Source organism: Rattus norvegicus, chromosome 14 (genome assembly GCF_021556685.1).
Source record: "Rattus norvegicus strain SHRSP/BbbUtx chromosome 14, alternate assembly SHRSP_T2T, whole genome shotgun sequence".
In the NCBI taxonomy this organism is placed as follows: domain Eukaryota; kingdom Metazoa; phylum Chordata; class Mammalia; order Rodentia; family Muridae; genus Rattus; species Rattus norvegicus.
In genome coordinates, this window is record NC_141547.1 from 100,906,419 (window position 1) to 100,929,986 (window position 23,568).

General features: G+C 47.1%; 1 protein-coding gene across 1 annotated transcript; it reads left to right on the forward strand.

The window, feature by feature from the left end:
* Positions 1 to 3,749: 3,749 nt before the first annotated feature.
* On the forward strand, positions 3,750 to 8,127 carry Rpl28l3 (ribosomal protein L28 like 3). The gene is made up of 3 exons (XM_087584606.1): positions 3,750 to 3,864; positions 4,726 to 4,912; positions 5,773 to 8,127. The coding sequence occupies exons 2-3, from the start codon at positions 4,900 to 4,902 to the stop codon at positions 6,135 to 6,137; spliced, it is 378 nt and encodes a 125-aa protein (XP_087440732.1). The 5' UTR covers positions 3,750 to 3,864; positions 4,726 to 4,899; the 3' UTR covers positions 6,138 to 8,127.
* The last annotated feature ends 15,441 nt before the right edge of the window (positions 8,128 to 23,568 follow it).

A 23,568-nucleotide genomic window follows, 5' to 3' on the forward strand; every position in this document is an offset into this window, starting at 1 on the left:
TCCCTGGGTGGTAAAACTGCTCTTGCAGCATGAGGTGGGATGAGCCCTTTCACAAATAAGCCCAAATCAACAACTAGATTGCAAAGTGAAACACACACGCGCACACACACACACACACACACACACACACACACACACACCCTACGCACACACTCACTCCAAAAGCATAAGACCTCTCAAGCCATTGCCACAATGCTCCCTCCACTCATGGAGGCCAAGCAACCAGGATCCACAAATGTCCTTGCCAAAGATAAAAACACTTTGCTCCCAGCAAACCTAACCGTAGTTAATAACACACACAGTATCGGGCACAGATCTGAATGCGCACATGCCAGGAAAGAGATTTTTATGATTTCTGTGGAGAACGCTCCACCTTCTGCCCTACTCAGGGCCAAAAGCAAAGTTATGCAAGTGGAAAATACACTGGAAACAGTGTTGGGCTCTCCAACAAAAACATTCCTGCCTTGTCATTTTGATCATTCGAGGCAGCAGTGTTTAGGGTCTGGAACGTGAAGAATCAGAGTCATCACTCACCCTGAGAGAAACCTGCCCAAGTCTATTTTACTTTAGTTGTTTTTCCTAGAGGCCAAACTACTCCAGGATACCTGGGAGCAGGGGTGGAGTGGGGGTGGGGGTGGGAGTTTGTGCTGCCAACCTCAAGTCTCCTGGTAAATGTGCAATGGAAAACACATTATTTTCCAGTTTCTTTCCTGGTTTAAGAGCCCACTCCTGCTATTACTGACTGAAAGATAATCAGGTGCCCCAATAGGGTATCCTACTAGTCCATGCATGCACACACACACACACACACACACACACACACACGTGCACACACACACGTGCACACACACACTCGCTCATCCATTGTGTTTTGTGGATTAAAATCTGGCCTCTGAGCAGGGAAGTTATGCTAAGGTAGAAGAGTCTTTAATTCTTTAACAATGGACAAAGCGTAACAACCAAAACAGAAATCCTCACACACAGGGGCAGTGAAGGATAAGGTAGGTGGGGGCTTGTGTGAGCTGCGGGTCACGAACCCAGTTAGGGAAGAGCCTTATCACTGAGTTAATCACTGGCCACAAAATACACTTTTAAAAATATCTAGCCCCTTAGCAGATTGAAAATATTCTTTCATCCTTGGCTGGCTTAGACTCAGGACCCAGTTCCTCAGCTCCTCTGTCAAACAGGGGACAGAGCTCACTGAGAGAACCACTCTCTTGGGTCCTGTGTGTCAGAACCACAGAAACCAGGTGACAGACAGAATTCTTTCTTGTTAGTCGCATTTGTAAATTGTTTGAAATAAATTGGGTTTTGAGAATCCCGACCTCCAAAGCTGTCCCCATCTTTAAAATAGGTTGATATTTGGCATAAATAATCTGCTTCTCCTTCCTGGAAAATTCAGCAGAGCTGACAGCAGCACCAGGGTTTTGATTTCACACTCAGCATTTCTCCATGGAACTCACTTTAGTTAAATACAACTAGTTCTGCAGCTGGGTGATACCCTCGGACTGAAGTGATTTGTGGCAAGGTTATCGGCAAGGTCATTTTCAAAGCATTGAGAAAGTACAGAGTCAGGAGGATAGGACCTGGCCAGGAATACAAGTGCTCAGGGTCAGAGCTCACTGTGCTCTCCCCACACCTTCCCCCCTCAAATGTCTTCCAGACCCACAGCCTTGAAAGGAACTGAATGCTGTGGCCTCCGGTACGTTCTACCTTTTATCTCAAAGTGGCTCAGGGTAAGACCTGAGCAAGTCCCTACCTCACACGCATTTTTAGGGTCAGGTGAGTCTGTAGAGAGGCTCTGAGTAAGGTGAGCATTGATCATGGAAAACCAAAGTAACAATGCCCTAAAGATACCGTGCCCCACCCTCAGAGCCCGTGAGTGTGAGGTCATCTGCCAAAGGGGACAGCATCGTGCGCAAGGAAGGTTGCTGGTTTGAAAATGAAGTCCACTTTTGGATCATTTAGGCAATCACGGGCCTAAAATAAGGGAGCCAGAGACAGGAGGGTAGGGGACAAAATGAAGCGATGTGTGTGTGGAAGGATACCGGCTGTGACTGGCTTGGAAGCTGGAAGGGGTCACAAGCAAGGAATGTGGCACCTTTAGAATCTAAACCGGTAAGAAAGCAAGTTCTCCCGCAGCCCTCCAGGAGAGGAGGTAGCAGCCACCTAAGTGATCTCCACCCAGACACTTAGGACCATCGGTCTCCGTAAATATTGCAAACACGTACAATGGCTGCGCAATCTGTTATCTGATATTGGGAACTAATACAATTATTAAAGTGACCGACGTACAAGGAGCAGAGCAAGCTGTATGTGTATAATGTAACATATGACACGCATTTCCCGGGTATCTGAAGAAAAAAGGGCCAGACAGCGGCAAATCATCTGACACAGCTCCTGCTTCCGGGACCCCTGGTGGTGAGCATAGGGAGGAGGTGCTCATAGCACAGTAACCCACTATCACCAAGATGAGGTCCCTTGCATCCTCCACTCAAGCCGCACCCACATTGTCTCTCTGGGTGACTCTACCTTCTTTTCCAGCCTGCTTCCAAGGTCATTCTCCTGGTGATGAGGCCTGCAGCTCCCCATGAGGGCTGTGCTGTCTGCAGCCTGGGAAAGTCTCTAGACCCATCTCCAGCTCTGGGGTTCCTGATCCCGGACCAGCAGAGAGGAACCCAACAACTTGGCCTTTCGTCTTCCCTGCTGGAAGAGGATTTGTCTGTACTCCACGTGTGGTCAGAGGGCCTCCAAGGAGAGAGGCAGGGAAAGGCCAGGTTTTAAAACTGTTTTTCTCGGGCTGGAGAGATGGCTCAGTGGTTAAGAGCATCGACTGCTCTTCCAAAGGTCCTGAGTTCAAATCCCAGCAACCACATGGTGGCTCACAACCATCTGTAATGAGATCTGATGCCCTCTTCTGGTGTGTCTGAAGACAGCTATAAGGTATATAATAAATAAACCTTAAAAAAAAAAAAAACTGTTTTTCTCTGGCTAATGCATTAAAATTTTATTTCAGTTTTTGACCCAAAGTCTGTTCCAGAAGAAAAGCCTGAGGGGTTTCCAACACGGAGTCAAAGTCAAAGCCGTGCTGGTTTTCGACTATGTTTCCGGGTCCCAGCTCTGTTCTTCCGCCAGCAGCCTGGTCCTGGGATGGAAACGCGGCCATGCAGAGGCCCCCTTTCCTGCAGTTTTTTGCTCTGAGGTGCCCCATCCAGGCCTGCAGGATCGGTTCTGAGCAATTCAGCTTTCACGGGCCTGTTGTTCTGACGCACACCCTGGAACGCTTCCTTTCGAAAATCAGCAGGTTTTAAACTAACGAGGGCACATTTCAGGACACTGAACTGTGTAATTATCCGGGGTGAGTTTGAAGATGCAGTGGGTTTGGCCACCAAAAAAAAAAAAAATGGAGGTAGAGAAAAATGCAAGGTTAAACACTAACTTGGTAGGATAATTTTCTGCAGATCTATTGTGGGTGGCACAGGGGCACTGGCCCTCAAGGACGGAGTCTGGGCTGAGTGGGGATATTTCAGAGGACCAGCCGACCCCTGACAGGGCAGAAAGGAGGCATACACAGGCAGTCCTCCTTCATTGGCAATTTCAGCAGCTCTTCCCGTTTTATTGTAAACATTCAAACTGTTAGATGGAGCACTTTTCTGTGTTATATAAACACACACCAGGGACAGATGCAGGGGTGGGGGGAGAGGTGCTGCCGTGACAAACACGATGTAAGACCCGCCCAGCTACTTCCTGTTCACGCGGCTAGTTGTTGGAGTTTGGTAACCGGCATATGAGAACCACAAAATCCAGTCTGATAAGGTTTTTCTAGACAGTAGAATAAGAGATGATTGCACCCAAAGCAGAAAGGTCAGTGAAGCGGCTTCTCAAGAGAAGAAAGTAGGAAATCACAGAGTCCCTATCATTAGTTCCCGTGTCTGCAGCTGATGTGTTTATAAAAAAGATAAGGGGTGGGGGTGGGGTTATGTTCTATGGAGGTGTGGTGAAGTGTGGGGGGAAGGGGGTGCCTCTGCGGGCCCATGCTGAGGCATCCTTTCTACCTGAGAGACCAGCCCCATGACAGTATAATATAGAATAATATAGAATACAGAGTAATATAGAACAGAGTTTATTCGGGGCATGGGGAGGGGAGTAGGGCAGAGAAACTCAGAGAAGGGGGTGTGGAGAGGGAAGGGAAGGGAGGGGAGGGGAGGGGAGGAGATGGGAAGAGGAGAGGAGAGGAGAGGAGGGGAGGGAAGGGAAGGGAAGGGAAGGGGAGGGGAGGGGAGGGGAGGAGATGGGAAGAGAAGAGGAGAGGAGAGGAGGGGAGGGAAGGGAAGGGGAGGGAAGGAGAGGGGAGGAGAGGGAAGGGGAGGAGATGGGAAGAGAAGAGGAGAGGAGAGGAGAGGAGGGGAGGGAAGGGAAGGGAAGGGAAGGGGAGGGGAGGGGAGGGAAGGGGAGGGGAGAGGAGGACAACCTTGAGCACGTGGTGGGGAGGAAATGGGGCGAGAGTGGGAGCAGGAAGGCAAGAGCAAGAGGAAGAGAGTGAGGCCGGGGCAAGCAGCCCCTTTTACAGTGAGCTAGGCAGACCTGGCTGTTGCCAGGTAACTGTGGGGTGGAGCTTAGACTGAATACTAACAGCAGCAATAGGCAGCCCCTGGGGTAACAGAAGCTGTGACTCAGCGAGACAAATCATGACTGTCCTTTATCCTTCCTTCTCTTTCTCTGCAGCTTCTACTGTAATTCTCTATCGGTTGGTTTTGTGGTGTGGCCATCCTTTTAAAGTCATACTGGCCTAAACAATACTACAAACGGAAATAAAAGAGGATTTCAGGAGTGATGGGTACAAAATCAGACACATGAAAAATATCCAAGATGTCAAGCAGAGACTGAGCAGTATGAGTTATGCAAGCAAATGGTATAGTAGACAGAAAAAGAGACAGAGGGAGGGAGGGAGGGAGGGAGGGAGGGAGGGAGGGAGGGAGGGAGGGAGGGAAAGAGAGAGAGAGAGAGAGAGAGAGAGAGAGAGAGAGAGAGAGAGAGAGAAGGGTTGGGAACTTAGCTCAGTGGTAGAGAGCTTGCCTAGCAACCTAGCAAGCACAAGGCCCTGGGTTCGGTCCTCAGCTCCGGAAGAAAAAAAAACCCTATAAAAATAAATCATAAGTGAAAGACCCCCAGAGAGGACCTTTCCCTCAGGAGGAGTCCCAAGCGCCCAATGACCGAGCCGAGTCCACTCGGATGCAATCAGCAAGAGGGTTTATTGGAAAACACAGGTACCTGCGGGCACACAGTCTCTTCGGAGGACTTGCGCGCCCAGCAGCTCCAGCATGGGGCTTTTATAGGGATTGGGGAAGCAGAAGCGGGCGTACAGAAGCAGATGCATAGTTACGGGGATTGGTGGATTCAAGCGAGGCACATAGACATGTTCACATATGATTGGCTATTTCACATGATGAGGTAATAAGGTATAGCTACACACATTGGCAGGTTTGGGGCGTCCTGGATGTCGGGGGCTGGGGGCTTATCTCTTCCTGCCAGGTAGCCTGTGAGTCAGATCCGGTACTCCTGGTCTGTTCTGCATTCCTTTCCTTTTATGGTCTGTTAGTTCTAGCGGCAGGGCGGGGCTGCCTGGACTTGCTTTTCACAGTGTTTAGTCCTGAGTTGAAACATACTCTTTTAACTTCATATTTTTAAACCTTAAATCTGTATAATTTTCCTTTCAATAAGGTCATTTAAAAGGTGTTGCCCCGCCCCTAGTATCTTTCTCTCCGTCTCCAGCCGCCGCAAGGAGAGGAGTTGCTGCCATGTCCGCGCATCTGCAATGGATGGTCGTTCGGAACTGCTCCAGTTTCTTGATCAAGAGGAATAAGCAGACGTACAGCACAGAGCCCAATAATCTGAAGGCCCGAAACTCCTTACGCTACAACGGGCTAATTCACCGCAAGACCGTTGGAGTGGAGCCCGCGGCTGATGGCAAAGGGGTCGTGGTGGTTATGAAACGCAGATCCGGTCAGCGAAAACCTGCCACTTCCTACGTGAGGACCACCATCAACAAGAATGCTCCGGCTACCCTCAGCAGCATCAGGCAGATGATCCGAAAGAACAAGTACCGCCCTGGGGCTGGGGATTTAGCTCAGTGGTAGAGCGCTTGCCTAGGAAGCACAAGGCCCTGGGTTCGGTCCCCAGCTCCGAAAAAAAGACCAAAAAAAAAAAAAAACAAACAAACAAGTACCGCCCTGATCTGCGTATGGCAGCCATCCACATGGCCAGTGCCATCCTTCAAAGCCAGAAGCCTATGGTGGTCAAGAGGAAACAGACCCGCCAAGAGCTCCTGAGCCCCACACCCCAGAAGCAATAAAGAGTCCACTGACTTGTTAGATCCCCCCAAAAAAGAAAAAAAAATCATAGAAGAGAGAGAGAGAATCCAGAAACAAAACTGGAGCATGGAGCATGGATTCTATACCCCACTATAGGAGTTAGCTGCCGGTCCCACCTTGTTAGACATTAGTAGCTTGAAAAGCCACTGGGTGTAGACCCCTCCCTTGTAATCAGCTCCAGGCCCCACTTCCTACCTACCTACTTAACACATAAATTTCACAAGTGAAGAACGGTGTCGGTGTCGGGTAAAGGTAGGCAGAAACTTCATAACAGCCCTCCTATAGAATTTAAAATACCGAAAGAAGAGAGAACGCATTCGTTCACATGCCATAGGAAAGGGAGGAATTTGGAGTTTGGAAACCATGCCTGAAGCCTTGGAGAGAAGATCGTCTGGAGATGGGGAAATGGCTCCGAGGGTGAAGTCCTTGTCCTGCAAACATGGAGACTTGAGCTTGAGTCTTCATATCCATAGAAAAGCCGGGTATGATGGCTCATACCCCAGTACTAGGGGAGGGTGCAGAGACAGGCAGGTCCCAAAGGCCCAGTGGCCAGACAGCAAGATGGCTCAGGGTCCGAGGTTGACCACCTGTATCAGTCAGGATTCTCTAAAGATGGCCAATCAACTAAAACTCCCTCGCAGGTGTGCGCAGATTGTCAGTTAATTTCAGAGGTGGTCAAGCTGACGACCAAGAGCAGCCATCACACCACCTGAGTTCAATCTCCAGGTCCTTCATGGTGGAAGGAGAGCTGTCTTAGTGAGTTTTCTATTGCTGTGAAGAGACACCATGACCAAGGCAACTTTTAGAAAAAGGAAGCATTTCATCGAGGCCGGCTTACGGTTTCAGAGGTTTAGTCAGGAAGCATGGCAGGAAGCATGGTGGAATGCAGGCACACACGGTACGGGAAAGTCACTGAGGGCTACGTCGTGATCTACTGACTGGAAGACAGAGACTTTGGGCTTGACATGGGCTTTGGAAAACCTCAAGGCCCAGCTCCAGTGACAAACCTCCTCTAACAAGGCTGTACCGCCTACACCTTTTGTACTCAGGCATCAAGGTCCTGGTACCCACAAAGCACCAGAGAACCAGGAATATTTAACGTATAGTCACTTCTTCTCAAAGGAGGGGATACCTTCTGCCCAGAGGCTGGGAGTAGTCAGTGTTAAAACCTGGTGAGCTTTTTGCTAACTGTGGAGGCAGACTTCACCCAGAATGCTTATCCCGGACTCTCCCTCCCTAGACCTCCATCTTTAGCTCCCAGTTAATAGACGCCATCTTTAAGGGAGATGTCACATCTGCCGCTGACCTCCGTAGGCATGCTGTTTTTGTACACTGTGTAAAGATTATCCTTGTGTTATCCAAATGCTGATTTCTCTGCCTTCACATCCTGTTTCAACTCCAGACACAGCATTGTAATGCTTATGTCAAGTCTCCTGTCTCGAGTTTGCGTAAGCAATGCTTATGTTTTGTTCTCTTCCTTGTCGATAAAAGCTGACCAGCCAATGGCTTGGCAGAAAAGAGAATAGGGCGGAACTTCCGCCAGCCAGGGGAGGAGGAGAGAGAGAAAGAGGAAGGCAGATTCAACCCTGAGGAGGGCCAGAGAAGACACCATGGGAAAATTCATCTGAAGCCCAGAGAGCCAGACCAATACTAAAATGCAAGGATCTCGGGGATTTGGCCTGGACGTAGCCAGATTAGCTTAGAGGATTAAAATAGATCGATGGCTGCCCAGGTATTGCAGTAAAGCTGGATTAAACAAGTCTTGGTCTCTTGGTGTTGTTACCGGGGAGCTAGCTGGGATAAAGGAAAACAGCTTACTGCATCTGTTTATATTAATTGTCACGGAGCCCTACGCTGTCTCAGTCAGAGACCACACTAGATTCTAGGCCTTGTAGCTTCAGAGCCCACCGATGGTCACATGTACTTTGCAATAGAGTTCCTATGTAGTCGCCTTAAGTTTTATCGTGCACCTGGAATTGGAGTGGTCGTCACCTACAAAACTTTCCCCCAAATCGCACTGTGTTTAGATGTGCTGACATCAGACTCCCCAAGTTTGATTTAGGTTGATGAAATCAGTGTGTACCAAGTTTTCATTCTTTTTTTTTTTTTTTTTTTTTTTTGAGGTTCATTTCCCTGTCTTGATACCTGCAGAGTCTCCCTCACTTTCAAATAGTGCCGCTTCCTGGTGGCCAATAATTCAAATCTATGAGCTAATGGAGACCTGTGATGGCTTATGTATGCTCAGCCCAGGGAGTGGCACTATTAGAAGCTGTGGCCCTATTGGAGTAGGTGTGTCGCTGTTTGTGTGAACTTTAAGACCCTCATCCTAGCTGCCCGGAAGTCCGTATTCTGCTAGCAGCCTTCAAATGAAGATCTAAAACTCTCAGCTCCTCTTCACCATGCCTGCCTGGATGCTGCCATGTTCCTGCCTTGATGATGATGGACTGAACCTCTGAACCCGTAAGCCAGCCCCAGTTAAATGTTGTTCTATAAGAGTTGCCTTGGTCATGGTGTCTGTTCACAGCAGTAAAACCTAAGACAGAAGTTGGTACCAGGAATGGGGTATTGCTGTGATAGGCCAGACCATGTTTGGAAGAATGAGCTCCCATTAAATGTTGTCTTTGCCTTGGTCATGGTGTCTGTTCACAGCAGTAAAATCCTGACTAGGACAAGGCCATTATCACTCAAATCACCACAGGAGCCAAAAGTTATCCTCTGAATTCTACATGGGTACTCAACTCTAAATAAGCAGAAGTGGAGCGGGGAGGGGGTTAATTTTAAAAATAATGTGGAGATTAACAGGAAGATTCCCTAATGTTTGCTTGCCCTCCCCTAAGGTGCACACAGGTGAGTATGCTCCACACCCATACATGTGTACATTCACCACACACATGACTTGAGAGGGAGAGAAAGACAGAGACAGAGACAGAGAGACAGAGAGAGATGCTCTTGGTAAACCATGGCTATTTTTATTGATTTTAAATTATTTAGATTGTTTTAAATCTGCTCTGTTAGGTGACTTTTAGTCAGAAGAATGGGATTTGAGTTCTAGCTCTGGCCTTGGATAGAGACACAGCTTTCTGAACTGCCAGGAAGGTTGTGAGGCTAAAACAGGAGGCTTCTGGTAAAGAACAAAGATGAACAATTGTGCCTTCCTTAAGATGATGTCATCCAAATGTGCCTGTCAATCACCTGGATGGGAAAACGCCCCCCAACAAGCCTGGAATCAGAGACTTTAGAAATAATACCACACCCTTCTTAAACCTGACTGACACATGGTTCTTTTATTACTGGCCCGTATTACTCTAGGAGAGGGGCTTTCTCCACAGGGATGTCTCCAGCCACTATTCCTCCCATCTCATTGGAGTGGATTCCTCTGCAATGGCCGCTCTGATCACTGCCCACTCTCCTCCTTGAGAGTGCCTTGTGTTAGGATCAACTTTGTCTTCTACACCAAATTCAATGTCTCATCTGAACTCCGTCAGAGATTACAAGCACTGAGGGTCCAAGGGAAGCCAGAGTGAAATCCAGTAACACGAATTATTTTAAATTTAAATTCAATAAATGTAAATGAAACTGAAATAGCAGCTCCCTATTCATGCCAGTCACATTTCAAGCCCAGCGTCCGTCCCCCTGTGGCTGCTATTGTCCACCATTGCACAAAGCTTTATTGGGTGGTTCTGCCCATCCCTCAACTGTCTTGAGAAGTATCCATAGGATCACTGGAGAATGGAACCTCAGAAGAAGGCCAGAGTTTAACTAAGTTTATGAGTTGCTTTCCTCATTGCTGTCACAAAATACATAATAAAATCAACATCAGGGAGGAAGGGTTGATATGGCTCACGAGTTCATTCTATCATTGCAGGAGGGAAATGGTGGCTGGGGCAGACTGGGTCTGTGGTGGAAGGAGCTAGCACCATTGCTTATTGGGCCTCTGAGCACCAGGAAGCAGAAAGAAGAAACTCCAGGTATAGTCAGTGTAACCCTTGGGCCTGCTCTTACGGTCCTACCTATTCCAGCCATGCTCCATGTCCAAAGGTTCAACACCTTCCCAAAGCAGTGTCACCAGCCAGGGACCAGGGTCTGTGGAGGACGTCTCCCCTCAGACCATAACGTTAAGCTTAGAAAAGGGTAGAGAGTGGCTTTAGAGTGGAAAGCACAATAACTTTAGGGCATGGCACTCTTTACTCCAGAGGCAGGAGGATTAGAATCTAAAACCAGCCCGGGATAGATAGAAAGTTTTCGGAGAGCCTTGGCTACATGGAAAGACTCTCGAAACAAAACAATGCTAACAGCTAGGAAAAGTCTAGCTGTTTTGTATTTGCTAAAAAGACAAAGCCAGAAGCTTTTGAGTAGGACCACAGGGCTCTTTCACTGTGAATTGGCTGTACTAGAACAGGAAAAGAATAATGTCAAATTCACTTGCTCACAAAGTTTGTAAATCGTGCATGTCTTGGTTGCTTTTCTATTGCTTCGATAAAATTCTATGATCAGGGCAAGTTATAAAAGATGGTATTTATTTTCCTTATGGTTTTGGAGGGTTAAAATTCATGGTCGTGTTAAAGAAACAACTAAGAGTTCACATCCTGTTCTACAAGAAAGAACTGAAATCGAGGAAGAGTCTTTTGAAAGTTCAAACCCACCTCAGTGACACACCTCCTCCAACAAGGCCACACCTCCTAATCGCACCTTACCAAATATTTCCACAAACCGGAGAGCAAATATTCAAACTCACAAGCCTATGAATGTAGCAGTACCCAATTAAATACTCAAATTGATCCCGGCAATGATGCATTCCTCCCTACCCACCCCAATGCTCTGGGCTCTCGAATGAAAGACACACATAGCCTTTATACTTTTCTATGCCTTAAACAGCTCAATGGCTAACCCACTTCTTAACCTCCACATGGCTAATCCACCTCCCTCTGATATTGCCGAGTTATTACTTACTAAATCTTATATTTTATCTTCGCCACCCTGGACTCAGTTGGGCAGCCTTCTTGGGGCTGCTCTCCCCCAGATCCTACATGGCGGCTATGCTCTCTGTCCTTCAACTTCTCAGGCGTGGTGTCTCTCCTTCCAGCCTGGCAAATCTCTCTTCCTTCTCTCTCAGTCCCTTTTTTTTCTTTTTCTCAGCAACTTTTTTTTTAACCAATCAGAACCAACTGGAGGCAGAGTCCTCCAGTATCTGGCAGATGTGTGGATTCTCATGTAAACAATTTGGGGGACCCAAATTAACATAATACAAACAGTCATATATGAGGGCCATTTTCCACATTCCACTCCCTGACCTCCATAGGTTTACGGCCATGTCATAATACAGAATGCATTTAGTCCAACTCCAAAGTCCTCGTAGTCTTAAACAATTTCAATAAACTTTAAAAGTCCAGACTCTCTCCTGAGACCCAAGACAATCTAGTCATCATAAACTCCTGTAAAATGAAATAAAGCAGGCAGTTCTTTTGAGTTTGAGGTCTACAAGTTTTAAGACAGCCAGGGCTACACAGAGGAATGTGGTCTCAAATACGCCCTGCCACACACACACACACACACACACACACACACACACACACACACACACACATTACAAACTTCCAACATACAATAACACAGAATATATATTTCCCTCACAGAAATTGAGGCGTACATCCCCAAAGGAGGGAGTAAAATAATAGGCCAAAGAGAGACCAAACCCAGCAGGAAAAGCTCTGTGTTGCTGCATATATTGTGTCAATGGACTTCGATGACTGCCCTTCCAGCTTGCTTGATTCCATTCCCTGCCTGAAGCACTCCTTGGCAGATGTCCCTGGTTCTTGTGTCTGACGTCTAGGGATCTCCAACACAACCAAGGCTTGGGTTTCGTGGTTTCACACGATGGCCTCTCGGGCTCCTCATGCTGGAACTCTCTGTCATACATTTGGCCTCAGAGGCTCTCCTTTACCCTGGAGGAAGATCCCCCTTTAGCCAAGTAACTTCATGGTTCTAACGTCATAACCACGTATATGACACTGCCAAATTCAACTCCACACTTAGGGTGAAGCCTGGCCCTCTACATTAGCAGAAGTTTTCTTTGTTGGCGGTTTTTAGGAACAAAGAAATTCTTCAGAACTTTTCTTTTCATAAGTTGGATGGGGTCTTGCCCTGGGGTCACCACTCCCTTAATTCGGTTTCACACTCATCTTCTCTCTAATTTTTTTCTATTTCAGCACAAGCATTGGCTCTAAAATATAATTTCCTGGTGCTATTTTTATCTTCAAACTATAAATTTTGTATTTATTTGGCCCTACTCGCTCCTTTTCATTATAGACCCATATAACAGTAATTGCAGATAAACATACAACAGAGTCGATATTAGGCTGTCTTGGAGACTTTTCTGCCAAAGAAATCAGTCAATTCTTTTCCAAGTTAGCTTCAGGTAAGTTCTTAGGTCAAGAACAGAAAGCAGTCACATTCTTTGCCAAAATAGCACCAAAAAAGTTCTCTAGCCCCATTGCTAATACTGTTCCCCTTGATCTGGACCTCTAAAATCCACATTGCTCCCGGCACTATTGTCTTCTAAGCTCCTAGTAGGATGACTAATTAAGACCTGTTTACAGCAATCAAATATTTTCTTAGTCCAAAGTCCCAGAGTCTTCGACATTCCTCCAAAACTCGTAGTACCAATTTCTGTCTTGGTTACTTTTTCTTGCAGTGATAAAACATCAAGACCAAGGCAACTGGTAAAGGAAAGTATTTGATGTGGCCTAAGATTTCAGAGGGTCAGAATACATGATGATACAACAAAAGAACGGCAGGCAGTTTACCTCCTGATCTATAAGCATGAGGCAGACAGACAGACACACAGGCACAGACAGAGACACAGACGGGGAGAGGACTGGGAATCACACTAGCCATTTGAGATCTCAAGGCTGCCCTCAGTGACACACCTCCAGCAAGCCCACGCCCCCTGGTTCTCATTCATACCACCACATTGTCGCAACCAGATATCTAGGATTCAGTACTAGGGGGTTCCCTAGAACAATCCTGGCCCTAATTATCAATTTGCTTTGATTTGTTCAAGTCCTTATATAAAGCGCACAAATGAGGAACGGAGCAAGAATTCCAGAGGCTTCTGTTGATTTTGTTAGAAGGAAATGTCAGGTTGTAGGATCCTAAATATAGTCTCAGTCAGATCTTATGTCTGTGCCTCACCCACATTCTCTTGTGTTTCTAAGGAAATCATAAAGGTTCCCTTCAGACTTTCCTTCAAGCAATCTGCATGCCCTTCAGCAAGAAGCTACAGGGATGGAGCCTGTCCAAGCCAACTGGATCAGCATGCAGGAAGGAAGGAAGGAAATTTGACAAAGGCCTGGACTTTGGAACTGGACAGGTTTCCTGGATTTGAGTTCTAATACTTCCTCCCATGAGCTGAAACCCCTCAAGCCTCAAGTCATTTGATCTTTGATTAGGCAGAACTCATTTGGTTGCAAGCAACATTTTCTTAGAAGAATTGAAAATTAGCTTATATAACTAAATATTCAATGAGTGCTGCTCCCCCGTGTATAAGGAACCCTCTTTCCGGGTTCTCTCAATACACTGTTCCAACACCAACTTGTTTCTTAGTTTCTTTTGGTGACAACTAACTGTAGGGAGCCATATTGGATTTGGGCCTGGCCGCTTTTTGACTGCATGGCTCAAAGTGGCTAGGTGACTCTGGGCTGTTTGGCCACAGATATTCACCCCTAAGATGACTGCCATAAGTCTTAAGCTTGCTGGACAGAGGCCTCTCCCATGAATTTACGGCACAGGAAGATAACATTCAAGGGATGCCTCAGCTCCAGCAGATACCAGTTATCTCCTGAGTCAACACCCGGTGTCTACCGCCTGACCTCATCCTCTACTGCCTGACCTCATCCTCTACTGCCTGACCTCTTTACCTCCAGCTATCACTGCCTATATCCTCATCTCCCCCTCCTCTGTGTTTCACAAAGGACACTCCCCCTACCTGAAAGCCTTAAAAGCTGTAACGAGCTTTTCATCCCAATAAACGAGACCTTGACAATAGAATCTTGCTTGGTCTCCTTCTTCTCTTCACCCTCATTTGGCCCACAGGTAGGAAGCCTCTTCGGGACCCTGAATAACTGGGTCCCCGCTGGTGGGGACAACTAACAAAATCCCAAACCAAACACACTTAACCATACAGGGGGTTTATAGGTTCACACTACCTGGATAGTTAGTAAACGTTGAGTCTAGGAAGTGTGGCCTTGGAGTAAGCATAGCCTTGTTGGAGCAAGTGCATCCCTGTGGGAGTGGGCTTTGAGACTCTCCTCCTACCCATGTGGGAGACAGTCTTCTCCTGGCTGCCTTCCTATCAAGATGTAGAACTCCAATCAAGAAGGCTCCTCCTGCCCCATGACTGAACCTCTGAACCTGTAAGTCAACCCAATTGAATGTTGTCCTTTAAAAGAGTTGCCTTGGTCACGGCGTCTGTTCACATCAGGAAAACCCTAACTAAGACAGTGTGCGTCCTGACTGGGTATTTGTCTCTTTGACTGCAGAACACACTGCACTGAATGTGTCCCCATAGGAAGAGGGTACTAAGGTTGCATTTTCCCATTCCTCCAACCCCCAACTCCATCATGCTCACTGCAGTGGCTCTGTTTGGTTTCCCTCATATGTAAAATAGGCATTGTTGTGAGACTACAGGATTTACTAATGTCTCTAGTATGCTGCTTAAGTCACAGGCTTAAAAAAAAAGTCAGTTTAGCTAAGTTCCACTAAATTCCCCACGCAGCCATTTTCTGTACATATCTTGTTTGACCCTGTTCAAGTGGGTTCTTGTGTGTGGTCTGGAGGAAGCATGTGAAACAGAAACCCTCTTGTCATCCATCTAAAGGCTCATCATTTTTTGGTTGTGGGTAGGAAAGAGGGCAACAGTGAAGAAGCCCGTAACAGTTCTGCCTTCCCCTGGTTTTCCCTCAGCCTTTCCAGCTTCCCCATAGATGAGTGTTTACTTCTGTAGTGAGGTGACAGAGCTGCTCCTGCAGGACACTGACACCATCTACAGGAACAATGAAGACAGGCGCTGGCTTCTGTCTAACCTCAGGTGCTCACAAATGACCTTCTCCTCTTTTATCTGCCTTCCCAACCATCTTCCCTGAGGGACTAGACACAAACAGAAAGCTTCACAGAGGTTCCCAACCAGGCCCCACACCTGTGGGAGAGGACTGTGAAAGGTCAAACAACCTCCAGCCCAGCATGCTCGCTGGAACGCTCTCTCCTCTCTCTCTCTCTCTCTCTCTCTCTCTCTCTCTCTCTCTCTCTCTCTCTCTCTCTGCCCCACTCCCCACCCCAACTCCCACTCCCACCCCCGTCGTCCAACCCCACCCCTGTCCCCCTCTCTCCCTCTTTCCACTCCCTCACCCATGGAGACACAGAAAGACAGAGAGAGGGGCCTTTAAGTTGTTCTGTTTCTCTTTTGAGTCCCAAACTGAGAAAACAGAATTCCTTTTTTTTTTTTTCCTAAATTCCCCACAGAATGCAGGCTTCCTTTTGAACAAAACGTGCTTTTAGAAATCGTTTTGAGATAAGTACAAAGTAGGAAAAGTAGGAAAAGCCGGAGTTGACAGTCACAGCACCCTTCAAATTAGTAATTTCTTTAAAAACAAATCAGAGTGGAAAGGGCACAATAATTGCAATGTATGCTATAGGTGTATGAAACTATTGAAGAACAAACTCAATAAGAATTTGAAAATAATAACAATAAATCAAGGAGGGCAAATCCAGCAGCCCAAACTGTTTCTATCTTTCCTGCCAGAGATACAGGAAATGAAGTGCATGGGTTTAGCCTCTCTGAGATTGAGCCAGAACCAGCTCACACTTGCTCAGGTCAGTTCAAGAGGCAAACAAGATGCTTACGCCAAGGGGGAAACTATAAGTGCTTGAACTAAGCATTCATCCTTTTCAGCCTGGTCAGGTATCCACTCACAGGTAAAGAATGGTCGTATCCCTCCCACCCACAGATGCACAGTGTGTCGTGTGCTCGGAGGGTCTTGGCTGGAACACCACTGACAGGTGCCAGAGCCATGTTCTCTGGATTTCCTTCTTCCTGCTCCTTTATTCAGGAAGCCAGGAAGCAGAACACGCTGTTCTCTCCAGCTGAAGGGAACTAACAGGCAACACTGTCACGTGATCCGGGATGGATTTGGGAGAAAATATGAGTCTAATTTGAGCCCCATCGAGGTGCCTCTCAGGTTAGGAAGCTCATTGGCTTTCTGAGCCTCCTTGATCTAGCTTTAAATCTCTCCTCCTAGAATCTGATCATCTGAAATTTTACCACCAAAGCCACTTATCTGGAGCCCAAGCAACAACCATGCCAATAGTTTAATTTGTTTTTGCCTTGTATCTGTAAGTAGAAGTCTTCTCTGGAAGGATGAGAGGTTTAACAGGGTTTGGTAGGTCTACCCAAAAACGAGAGGTCTAAGAAGTAGGGCAGTAGGGCAAAGAGAGCTATGGGAGACCCCCCCCAAATGAGACACAAGAATGGAGTTCAATGCAAAAGCAAGAGGTTTATTTTCCAGCACATCAGGGTCAACCTTCAATCAACCCCTCATGGGGAGTGACTAGAAGGCAACCCCAAATGGCTATAACAAGCAGTTTTTATACTTCTTAGGTATAAAAAGGTACAGGTTACATCAGCAAGGTTATAGTTCAAACTTATTGACCTTTGAATCTATTGGCTAGCAAGCATGGGCAGATTAAGACATGCATTCGAACTCTATCTGGGACCAGAGAGTCAGGTGACTATCAGTCACCATGGGAGATGGGAGGTGCCTCTGCTGGCTACTTATCAGGACAGTCCAGAGATTTTTTTTTTTCATTTCAAAAGATCCTGACTGGGCATAAGTGCCAATTGCTCAGAAATGGTTTCATTAAGGTATTTGAGTTGACTCTCCCTCTTCTCCCTGTGCCTTGCTTCTGTTCCCTATAATCTCCTGAACAAATTATGGCAGACAGTCCCTTACCTAGGTTGCACCTACCAGGGAGGACCATGATGAGAAAAGAAACATTTTTCTTTAACACAAATAAACCTTAAGGCCCTTCAAGGCTCAGTTTTTACAAAATGTCCAGCAAACAGCATCTAAAAAAGAATTCGAGGCTCCAGAATTTATAAAGATATATCGACCACTCTCCAACGCTTTCTCAGTTTAACACTTCCATTGTTTGCATCCTGCTGGTGAAAAGAGAATTATATGAATTCTAGGTTTAGAAATATAAAATTAAAAGAATAAACCCCAAAAGGCCACAGACCCAGGGCTAAGCCCTGCAGCCAGGACTAGCAGGCCATAAAGATAAAGGAGCACAGGAAACACTGTCCAGGCAGGACTGGCAAGCCATAAAGAAAAGGAATGCAGGAACCAGCCTGAGTTAATGAGACTGATTCATGGGACGTCTGACAGGAAGACATCTCCCCCCAGCTCACTCAGGGCCATCCTCCAGACCCTGATAAGCCCCTGACTTCTAGCACGTACTCTCTCTGCTTTGTTCTCACTGCTATGTTTGAATGAGCCAATTGTATGTAACCACGCCAAAACCCCCTAGCTTTCTCTATATAAACCTCTGACTTTTGAGTTTCGTGGCCGACACCTCTGTCTCCTGCGTGGGATATGTGTCGGCCCGGAGATCTCTGTAATAGGTCTCCGTAATAAACCTCGCCTTTGCTTATTACATCCAAAATGGTCTCTCTGTGTCTGGGGTCCATGATTTCCCAAGACTTGAGTAAGGGTCTCTCTGCATGAGATCTTTCACTGGTACCAGGAGTGGGGTGTTTCTGTGACAGGCCTGATCCTATTGTTTGTTGGCGGAATGTGGATGTTAGGATTTTGGTTTAGGAGAGCAGATGGATGCTTTAAGCAGGAGTTAATGGACCATACTAGTAGGAACTTGGAAAGTGGTAGTGCTAAGAGCAATGTAGATTATGATGGCCTGGATCAAGAGATTTCAGAGAAGAATTTTAGTAGGTTGTGATATTTTAGTGAAGAATGTGGCTGCCTTTTGCCCTTGCCCAAAAAAATCTGCCTGAACTAAATTGAAGAGTTTCGTATTAATGGCATTGGCAGAGAAGATTTCAAGACAGCTTACTGTTGCAGCATGTCCTTATTAGATCTATCATGCAGATCTACACTGAAAAGGAGCAAACTGAGCAGGAAAACATACATACAAAATGTACAGATTGAGGAGAAAAAGAGGAGATTAAAAGAGTTTACAGAAAAACCTGGGGCTGGAGAGATGGCTCAACAGTTAAGAGCACTGACTGCTCTTCCAGAGGTCCTGAGTTCAGTTCCCAGCAACCACATGGTGGCTCACAACCATCTGTAATGGGATCCAATGCCCTCTTCTGGTGTGTCTGAAAATAGCTACAGTGTACTCACATACATAAAATAAATAAATGTTTTTTAAAAAGGAAGGAAGGAAGGAAGGAAGAAAAGCCTGATGCTAAATAAAATAAAGGAAATGGTGGCCTCAGGGCAAGACTGACCACCCCACCCCACCCCCCAGCTTCCATTAAAGAAAAGCTTAAGCAGTGAAGAAAACCATCAAAAACAGAAAGTTGGTACAAACGCATTCATCTGCTCTCCTAATCTAAAATCCTAATATCCACATTCTACCATGCACAAAGAGGCCATGTTCCAGCCCCACCAAGCAGCAGAACTTGGCATCTTCAGCCACATGGCTCTGGCTTTAGAGTCAAGGATACAAGACAGGGGTTGTGGAGTCTCCCTCCACAGCTAAGGAAAGACCCTGAGGCCAGGTACGTGTCAGGGGTGTCCCTGCATGGAGGCCTAGGGAGGCCACTGCATGAAGTCGTGAAGGTGAAGCCTGGACTGTGTTGGACATAGGACACCTGTGGAAAACAGCTGCTAACAGGGTGTGGAATCAGCACAAGAGGAGGAGAGAAGTGTGTTGTAGTCAACAAAGCAGAAAAGGGTTGAAAATCTGAGGAGCACTTTGACATCAGACGTGGAGCTGCAGAGTTAGGAGTTTGTCCAGCTGGTTTTCAATCTTCCTTTGGTCCAGTGTTCCCTCACTGTGCTCCCTTCCCTCCATTTTGGAGCGGTAATGTATATCCTGTGCCACGGTAGGTCAGAAGTATGTGATCTGCCTTTTGATTTGGATTTTATAGGGAATTACAGTTAAGAGATTGCGTGAGTCTCAGAAGAGACTTTGAACTTTGAACTTTTAAACAATGTTGAGACTGTGATAGACCGTGGGGACTCTGGAAGTTGAACTAAATGCATATTGCATTGTGATATGCCTAGAAGCCCCAAGGAAGCCAGGGAATGGAATATGGTTGTTTGAATGACAATGACCCCGTAGAGCCACCATAGATTTGAATACTTGGTAACAAGGGAGTGGCCTATTTGAAAGGATTAAGAGGTCTGGCCTCATGGAAGAAAATGTGTCACTGGGGTTGGACTTTGAGGTTTCAAAAATCCCATTCTAAGCCCAGACGTTTTTGTGATCTATCTCTCTCTCTTTCTCTCTCTCTCTCTCTCTCTCTCTCTCTCTCTCTCTCTCTCTCTCTCTCTCTCTCTCTTCCTGCTACCTGTGGATCCACATGTAGAACTCTCAGAAACTTCTCCAGCACACCACCATGATGATAATGGACTAAACCTGTGAAACTATAAGTCAGCCCCAGTTAAATGGTCTTTTAAATACAAAGTCATGGTCATGGCGTTTCTTCACAGCAATAGAAGATTGAATAAGACAGATCCTGTCCTAGATTGCTTTCTATTGCTGTGGTATCTATCCGACAAACACCAGGATCAAAGCGACTTGGAGAAGAAAGTGTTTATTTTAGCTTATAGGTCATAGTCCTTATTGAGGGAATTCAGGGTAGGATCCTGGAAGCACAACTGAAGCCAAGACTACGTAGGAATGTTGCTTATTGGCTTACTCTCCCTGGCCTGCTTGCTTGTTTGTGTCTGTCACCCAGAATCATCGCCCCCTAGTGGGTTGGGCCCTCCCACATCAGTCATTAATCAAGAAAATGCCCAATCTGACAGAGGTATTTTCTCAATTGAGATTCTCTCTTCCCAGATGACTATAGCTTGTGTCACATCCACAGAAGCCAAACCAACACAGGTCTTAAACATCTTGTCATAAAACAACTCCAGGCCTCCTTGGATGCTACCCGGGTCCCCATTTCACCTTTTTTAAATATATAGTTTCTCAATCTGTGGGTCATGACTCCTTTGAGAGGTCACACAGCCCTTTCATAGGGGTCACCTATCAGATACCCTGCATATCAGATATCTACTTATGATTTATAACAGTAGTACAATTACAGTTACGAAGTAGCAATGAAAATAAATTCTCGGTTGGGGGTCACCATAACATGAGGAACTGTATTAAGGGCCGTGGCAGTATGATGGTTGAGAACCACTAATGTAGATATGCTTTAGCTTCTCTGAATTAAGTACAAGGTGGTCTGAGTCTGCAATCTTATTTAACTCTAGGAATAGGAAAGGGACCGGGGCATTCCTGACCCCTACTGTAATTTGTCTTGAGTTAGGGGAAAAGAGTCAGGTTCCAGACATAAAAGTAGAACCTGAGGCTGGGGACGCCTCTAGTGTGGGGATAACACTACCTACGAAGCACTGAAGCTCCTGACTTTGTTTCTCATTGCTGGAGAGGCAAAAACTGGAAGATCTCTGAGGTGAGGTTCGCCGGTGAGCTCAAGACAGGTACAGAACTTTCTTTGGGACGTATGTATTATGAATGCCTAGGCCTTATCCCTAGGCTGTTCCCAACTATCTCGTCACTTATTCTAAATACTGCCACACAGCTCATTAGTTACCACTCCACCTTAGTCCGGCTTCTTTCTCACTATCTCCCTAGCTAATCTGATTCTCTCCCAGAGTTCTGCTCACTTCCGGAAGTCCCGCCTTCTACTTCCTGCCTTTGCTACAGGCCATCAGCTTTTTAGTAACACAATCAGAAGGAGAGCGCGGAAGTGTCTACAAAACCCTGATGCTTAGCAACGCGAAAGCCCAGCCTGTAATCGGATCTCTGCAGGTTCAGAAATCAGCATTGTCTAACACAAACACAATCTTCACAGGGTGCATAAAAACATCGCTCCAGGGGTTGAGGATTTAGCTCAGTGGTAGATCGCTTGCCTAGCAAGCGCAAGGCCCTGGGTTCAGTCCTCAGCTCCAAAAAAAAAAAAAAAAAAAAAAAAAAACATCGCTCCAACACACGTCTGCTAAGAGACCATGTCTCAGAGGAAGTGGATGACAACATTGAGAATAACAGACAAAGTTGTCTTTGGCTTTCACACACACACAGGTGTGCCCGTGCACCGACACACACTCATGGACACGTGGACATGTGAGTTCCTACGTACGCACACTTATTTTAAATATGCGCTGGAGAGACAGCTCGACGGTTAAGGGCACTACTGCTCTTGCAAAGGACCTGGGATTGCTTCCAACATACATCCACGTGGTGGTTCACAGCCATCTTTAACTCCAGTTGCAGATGTCCAGATAACATCTTCTGACCTTCACTGGCACCACAATCCCGCTCATACATGCAAGCAAAACACGTTCGCACATGAAATGAAAAAACGGACTCTGACCCATATGCTACCTAGACAGAGACCACGGCTAACCTTGGAGAGGCAGCCCTTCTTCATATTTCAACCTGTAGGGGAAATGAGCGTCTTTTGCACGGTAGTTTCTAGTGAATGGATGAATCCGCCAAAGCTGAGAGGCTCCCTGCCTTGTTGGCAGTGTGTGACCCATCTGCAGCCCACGAGCATGCCAGACCACCCCAGCGGAGAAGGCTGTTGACCCTGCAGGAGGTGGCCAGGCCTCTGTCACCATGCAGGTCTTGGAGACCTATAGGGAGCAGTCTTCTAATGAGCACCAGGCTTGTTTGACATTTCCCTGAATTCTTACATTTCCCAACCGCCTTCCTGACCCCAAGCACACATCCTATGACATGGCAATTAGTTGTTCTCTGGGGCTCAACAGCATTGGTGTGCGCGGCCACCGCGGTAGTAGGGCTTTGTTCCTGATTTAATCGGCAGTCAGCCCCCCAACAACAACCAAAAAAATAGGCGAAACCAGCCAGCTGCAGACCCAGCTGTCAGCTCCCCCCTCCCCCTCCACGCACGTGCGCACGCATTCAAGTGACTGCTAGGGAGCCCAGCCAGCGCCCAGAGAAAGCCTCTGTCACAGCTCATCTTTTCCTCCTCCTCACAGTTGATGGGCTGGGGAGGGGAGGACACCGGGCTTGGGCTTAGCAGCAGGGTCGGAGGCTCCTGCTAACAGTTTACATTCCTGTTTATATCCGGACTGGCAAACTGTTAATTTCTCTTATGGGAGTGACAAACGGAAAACCTAGGAATGCTGAGAAGTTGCAGTCTAGAAAAAGCCCAGACACTGTTGAAGTCGGGGCTGGGAGGCAGGGAGACCTTGCGGCCCTCAGGCCCTCCACAGAGGATCTCTGCCCTTGCTATGCTGCCCCCACCACAGTGCCCTTGGAGGCAGGCTGTGAAGTCCCGCAGGACAGAAACCTACTTCGAAGAGAGTATCCGCTTAGGACCTGTGGGATCCTGTCTCTGCTAGCCACAAGCAAGCAGCCTTGGTCTGGCTACCAGCAGAAACCATCGAGGGACTACACTGGGCTCGGCAGACCCTTCCCACTGCTTCCCCCTGACGTCCTCAAGCCTAGGTAGTGGCTCTCCATCTGCTGCACAGGGAAAACACAGGGAAGTCAGTCGGACCTCATTACCATAGGTGGGACCGGGGCACTCGTTTGTTTGTTTAATTTCCAAATGATTTTGATGGGCAGCGGGGTAGAAAGATGATATAAAGACGGGTTGCTGTTGTTGGCGTCATTATCATTGTTTCAAAGGCCAGAGTGAAGGCCAGGGATGAGAAGAGGAGGGATGCGATTCCCAGTCAGAGCCTCCTGCTGAATGGTCAGGGTCCCCTCGTCAGCCTGTAGGCGTGGGGAGTGTTCCTGAGATGTGGGACTTGCGGTCCGATGCTGAGCCAGTCCACCATGCCTCCAGGCCCAGAGCACTACAATCTGCCCTCAGCCTGGGTTCCCAGGACCCCAGAGCGTCTTGGAGGCAGGGACAGAGAGGCCTTATCCCTCTGTCTCACCGTCTAGCCCCAGATTTATTGCCTCCTGCTTAATTCACCTC